The 6,298-nt window shown below is 40.2% G+C and overlaps 1 protein-coding gene across 1 annotated transcript in view; it reads right to left on the bottom strand.

Annotated features, from left to right (window-relative positions):
* The window catches only part of LOC103201699 (T-cell immunoglobulin and mucin domain-containing protein 4-like), a 118,113-nt gene that overhangs the window by 9,809 nt on the left and 102,006 nt on the right, over positions 1–6,298 (bottom strand). The window contains exons 4-5 of the mRNA XM_007946435.1: positions 3,089–3,135; positions 845–938 (exon numbers count right to left, since the gene is read on the bottom strand). Coding sequence (XP_007944626.1) covers positions 845–938; positions 3,089–3,135 — 141 coding nt within the window. The remainder of the gene's footprint in view (positions 1–844; positions 939–3,088; positions 3,136–6,298) is intronic.

Raw genomic sequence — 6,298 nt, 5'->3', positions numbered from 1 at the left:
AAAAAGGCACAGTCCTGATGTTACCAAACCACACAGCAGGCCATTAACTTAAGTCTATTGTAAGTCCCAAGGTTGGCAGAGCATAGCAGACTGCTGAGCAATGACATGGCTACATGCAGGGTCCAAGCGTGCCATAGACTAGAGACCATTCCCAAGGCTTCTCCTTATATACATGAAACAGACCACATCCCAAAGGCAGCTACTCAGCTCCTTGTGGTAGATCCCACCGTGAAGTTGATTGCCAGTCTCATCATGGGGAATAACTATCACCAGCCACTCAACCAGGCCCAGCCAAATTGACACACAACCTTAACTACCACAACACCCAACTCAAGGATATCTTATGCACAAGGGAAAAAAACTGCCTGGTCCTGTACCATTCCCAGAATCAGTTGGTAGCAGATGTGATCATTGTAATCCATAGGGTTTGTATTGGTTGATGTTTGCAAGTAGATTGCTAGGTTTTTCTCCCTAGTCTATCTTAATCTACAATCTCTGCTAAAAACCTGTTGGCATCATAGCAACACGCAAGCCTCCACTGACAGGCAGTGCCTGACACACATTAGCCGGGTCTTGAACCTTGGTCTCCCACATGCAATTCTACCACTGCCCCTCATGTGGCACAGAGTAAATATCCAATAAATGAAGTTGCTCTTCTATGAGCCATTAGTACTTTATAAAGAATGAGTTTTCCTGTTACATCCTTGACTAGGATGGGGACAATGATAGAAATTAGACACTTTGGGGTGGAGAAAGTCAGGAATAAGAAACAACCCATTTCCAGATCTGCCTGGAGTCACTATGCTCTAAAAGGCTCCATCCCATCTTGTTCTGCCTTCCTTACCTCGTAGAAGAAACCCCAGGAGCAGCACTAACACCACGAAGCCCACACAGGGAGCAATGATCATCAGCAGGTCAGAGTTGTCAGACAGTTTTATCTGGCAAGACACAGGGAAGGTGATCACTCACTCATTTCTGCATGTCTGCATCATACGAGTTTCTCATCCCGATAATAATAATACCTTCTAGCCATTAACAGCAGTAAATATTTCATCACCATTTGCTCAATGTCTCAAAATGAAAACAAAGCCAGCCTTAAAAACTGAAACAAATTTTTAAAAAGTCTCTGGAAATCTAAACAATTTCATCCATACCCCTAAAATCCCTACACCTTAGATATCAGGCATATGGTACTGGGGTGATCAGTGCTCTGAAGATAAAAAAAATTCTGTCCCAAGCATCTATCAACAAATGTATGGATAAATAAAATGTGGTACATACATACAAGGGAATATTACTCAGCCTAAAGAGAAATGAAGTTCTAATACAACATGGACATACCTTGAAAACATCATACTGAGTGAAATAAGCCAGTTACAAAAAGTCAAATATTGTGTGATGCCACTTATATGAAATAGTATAGGCAAATACATAGAAACAGAAGTTTATTAGTAGTTATGAAGAGCTAGGAGGAAGAGGGAATAAAGAGTTACTGCTCAAAGGGCACTGGGTTTCTGTTTTGGGGAACATAAATCTTTTGGAAATGGTTTAGCAGTGATGGTTCCACAATATGATGAATGTAATCAATGCCACTGAAATATACACTTAAAAATGGTTAAAATGACAAATGTTTTGTTATCACAGTAACAACATTTTGAAGAAAAGATTAAAAAATAACTTTGTAGTGAGTTGTGTTTTCTGTGGTCAGATCTCTTCCCTGGTCACTCCCTATCTGTTGAATTTTCCCTACACCTGTACAATTCTTTGCATGGCTGAATTTGGCTTCTAGAGAGCACAAGATTAAAGAAGAAATGGAACACAATTTGAAAGTTTCCACAGCAGTGGTTCTCAAAGAGTAGTTGGGAGTGGCCCATAAAATCCAAGCAATTTTCATGAGACATTATTTGCAATTTTCACTTATATTCTCTGAAGAGGTATGGTGGAGTTTCCCAGAGGCCAGAATCAGGAGTGATGACATCATCAATCTGATGCATATGGAATGTGTGAAGCAGATACAGACTGTCTCCTATTAAGCTAGACTTTAATGAGATTTGCAAAAATATAAAATTTTGATGCTTTTCTCACTTTTTTTTTTCTATTTGGGAAATGTTATTTTTCATAAACTGTACAGAACTCTGCAGGCGCAGTGTCAAAGGCATTTGACTGCTAACCAGAAGGTTGGTGGTTCAAACCCACCAGCCATTCCATAGAAGGAAGACTCCGCAATCTACTTCTGTAAAGATTTACCACCTTGGAAACCCAATGGGGGTCATTATGAGTCAGAATTGACTTGATAGCAGTGGGTTTGGTTTTGGTTTGGTACATTATTTATGTTAACATGTAATGGGCTTGCTCTTGTTATTTTAAAATGAATTAATATTTTCAGTGTCTCAATTGCCATTTTGAAGAGTGTAAAGTGGTCCTGACATCAAAGCGCTTTAGAACCAAGTACTATTCTGCAGGCAGGCATCTAGACATCAAAACCATGGTTGTTGTAGGGGCTACACCATCATCCATCACCAAGGCCATGTTCTATTTCCTGCCCTTCCTGTCCTGTCCCCAATACACAAATCACAGAGCCAGTGGAACAACAGCAAGGATTAGACAACATACTGGAAATCTCTGAAGAAAGAAATGGGGAAGAAGAAAGAAGGGATGGGGACCTTTACTTTTCCTTTAGAGACTTTTGTACTTGCCTGAAGTTTTTAGTCAAAACAGCTTGAGTCCACTTTTGTAATAATAAAAAATAAGTGAAGGTTACTAAGAGAAAAATGGGAGGCAGGTGTTGATTCAGCAGATGTCATTAATCTGGGCTACAGAAAAGAAACGCGTAATGATTTTGCATGTGCATGTTTTTATACTTTTTTTTCCTTTTTGCTTTTCAAAGCATCTGCACATACAGAAGTAAAAATATCAATGTTGTTTCTGCCAAAACTGTAAGTCTACAGATTCTTTAACTATTTCATGATACTTACAATGCATTTTGCCACTAAGCAATATCCCACACACCCTGATCCATCTCTGCAAACCTCTACTGTGAATTTTAAAAATTTAAGTCATATACTTAAATACTTCTCAATCTTTTTACCTGTTCTGATTCAACTTCATTCTGTGCAAGAGTTGCTGTCTCAGATTCTGGGAAGGAAAAAGAGAAGAAAATGGTTATACTACCTGTGCAAGAATTAAGTACTATATCCTGAAATGGTTACTTCAAGCCTATCTGGAATTTCACTTGATGTGTTTAATTTTTAATCCCATCCTTCCTTTTTTGTATAATGTATTTATGTACATTTTTCTTGACTGGATTTTATCAAAACCTTATCTAATATTATCCTACAGAAACATCTCCATTTTATAGATGGGAAGAGTGAGGCACTGGGCCAGCAAGCAGATTGGTCTGTTTTCTATAGGCCCTAGCAGTACATTCAGGATTTTAATCAGATTTGTCAGTCTGTCAGTCAACAAATATCTATGGAACACTTCTTAGAGGCCATGTACTTCAATAGCTGTACCATGACCTCATGGAATTTATAATTTAGAAGAGAAAACCAAATTTAAACAAACATTTAAATAGTTGAAGAAACAGTACATTAAAATTGGGCAAAATGCCAGGACAAAATAGTACAGGATGTTCTAGGGCCCTAATGAGGATTTCTGACCTGTCCTGGAAGGTCAAGGAAAGCTTTCTTGAAAATACGAAAACTAAGCTGGAACATGGAGTCATGTATTCATAACCAATACTTAGGTTCAACAAAAGAGTCACTGAGAAGCTACCAAGTACTAAGCACTGGTGGTGCAAATAGTTAACACACTTGGCTGCTAAACAAAACGTTGGAGTTTCAAGTTCACCCAGAGGTGCCTTGGAAGGAAGGCCTGATGGTCTACTCCTGACAAATCAGCCATTGAAAATCCCACAGAGTGCAGTTCCACTCTGACACACATGGAGTCTCCATGAGTCTGAATCTGTTCAATGGTAACTGCTGCTGCTGCTGCTGCTGCTGCAATCACTGTTCTGGGCATTGAGAACACTGAGACGAATATGGCATGGCCCTATCCCTCAGACAATTTACAATACCTTAGGACAGGGAAAACAAAAGATGATTTCAGCCCAACCATCCTATTGCATTGATGGCATATGCACAGGCAGCTAAGTGGAGGAGGTCACATAGAAGAGGCACTTAGACCAACTTCAATGAAACCCTCATTATAATTAAGCTCCTTGAAGATGAAGTCTGCTATGTCTGTTCCACACTGGGACCCTAATACTGCCTGGCACATACTTCTTGTTGTTAGGTGCAGTCAAATCAATTTTTTAACTCATAGTGACCCCATGTCCTGTGGAGCCACTGGTGGGTTCAAACTGCCAACCTTTTGGTTAGCAACCAAGCACTTAACCATTGGGCCACCATGGCACCTTCACATATATTTGGTTATTGATAAATATCTATTGAATGAATCATACCTGAGCTGAGTTCAGGTTGTGTAAGAATTAGGCAAAAAAAGGAGAAAATGGCATTCCAGGGAGACAGAACAACATCAACAAAACCACGGAAGCAGGACAGTGTGGTGTCCATGGCAAATGGCAAGCTGTTCTTAAGGTGTAAAATGAGGGGTGGCCAGTGGTAAGAGAGAAACTGAGGAGGTGGGTGAGAACCCAGAGGGCCCTTGTTTCCTGTTAGTAATGTCTCCATATGATCCTGTAGTCAAGGGAAAACAATGTGGACATTTTAAGCATTCTATGATCTAGTTTTGGAGGTTAAGGGAGCAGCCAACCTGAGATATCATCTGATACCAGACCTGAACTCAAAACTAATAGAAATGAACTGAGAGGGACAGATTTCTGAAATACTTATAAAAATCAGTGCAATAAGAATGGTGAATGTAGTGGGGGGAGAGAGAAACTTCCTAGATAACCTCCAAGTTTCTCCCTACAACAGTAGGTCTTTGGCTAAACCACCCCCTGAAGTTGAAATATGGTAACAGAGAAGAAGTGTAAGTCTAGGGGAGACTAGCGATAAGCTCCAATTGAGAGTTATCGAGTTTAAGGTTCCAATGGGACACATGCAAACACTTCACCCAACAAGTAGCCGATAGATTTAAATCTGAATCACACTCAAGAAAAAGTCAGAGTTGGAAATACTGATTTGAGAGTTGTTTTAATTATCTAGTGTTGCTCTAACAGAAAATACCACAAATGGATGGTTTTAACAAACAGGGATCTATTCCCTTAATTTTAGAAGAATAGAAATACAAGTTCAAAGTGTTATCTCTAGGGGCTGGGTGAAGGCCCTTTGACTTTGAGCTTCAGCTATGTCTCTTGCTCCTGGCCTGCTGGAGCTGGAGGCATCTCTTAAATCAGGCAGCTGCTGGCTGCTGAGGCTGACAAACCCAAGGTCAACAAGTAAAATGACACAGTGCCAAGATTATCAAGCAACACAGTAGGCCACTAGTGCAAGTCTGGAAACAGTCCCAAGATCAGCAGACAATGTAGCAGACTGCTGAATGAAGATGCAGCTAAACGCATGATCCAAGTGTGCCAAAAAGCTCAAGACCATTCTCAGAGCATCTTCTTAAATACTGGAAGCAGACCACATCCCTAAGGCAGCTACTCAGCTGCTCATGGCAGATTCCACTATGGAGTTGATTACCAGTCTCATCATGGGGAATAACTACAACCAGCTGCCCAGCCAGTCAAAACCAAGCCCACCCAAGTTGACACACAACCTAAACTACCACAAGAGTCATCTGTATCCAGGTATTAGTTAAAAATCCCAAAAGTGTGCATGAAGTCCATGAGTTGCATGTCCAGAGAGAAGAGCAAAAATCTTGGAAACACTAGCACTAAAAATGTGAGCAGCTGGCCAAGGAGAAAGAGGAAGAAAAACTAACAAGAAAAAAATTTCACATTGCTGACAGTAAAAGTCATATATACAATTAAAAATAAATAAATAAGTGCTATCCAGTCAATTCCAACTCATAGTCCCCCATAGGACACTTAGAACTCTCTTGTAGTACAGTGAATTACTTAATATGGCTCTTCTAACCATGGTCTTTGTGACTTCCAACAGATGACTAGGTGGAATATAGGTGACTACAATTGTGAAGTGCTTGTGACACACTAAGGAGATTAGATAGCTTTTTAATAAAATAAGGTACCTGGCACCTTTGTGGGGACAGGACGGTGCAAATCAGGTATGTGGAACCCTAATGTGAGGATTTGTCAGTTTTGCCATCTTGCTTGGCTTAAAATGAACCTTACTAAAGGAGCTCTGGTAGCATAGTGCCTAAGGCACTTGAC

This window comes from Orycteropus afer, unplaced genomic scaffold (assembly GCF_000298275.1).
Source record: "Orycteropus afer afer isolate SDZICR_OR568_19922 unplaced genomic scaffold, OryAfe1.0 scaffold00160, whole genome shotgun sequence".
In the NCBI taxonomy this organism is placed as follows: domain Eukaryota; kingdom Metazoa; phylum Chordata; class Mammalia; order Tubulidentata; family Orycteropodidae; genus Orycteropus; species Orycteropus afer.
The sequence above is the reverse complement of the archived record's forward strand: the minus strand, read 5'-3'. Positions and strand labels throughout refer to the sequence as shown.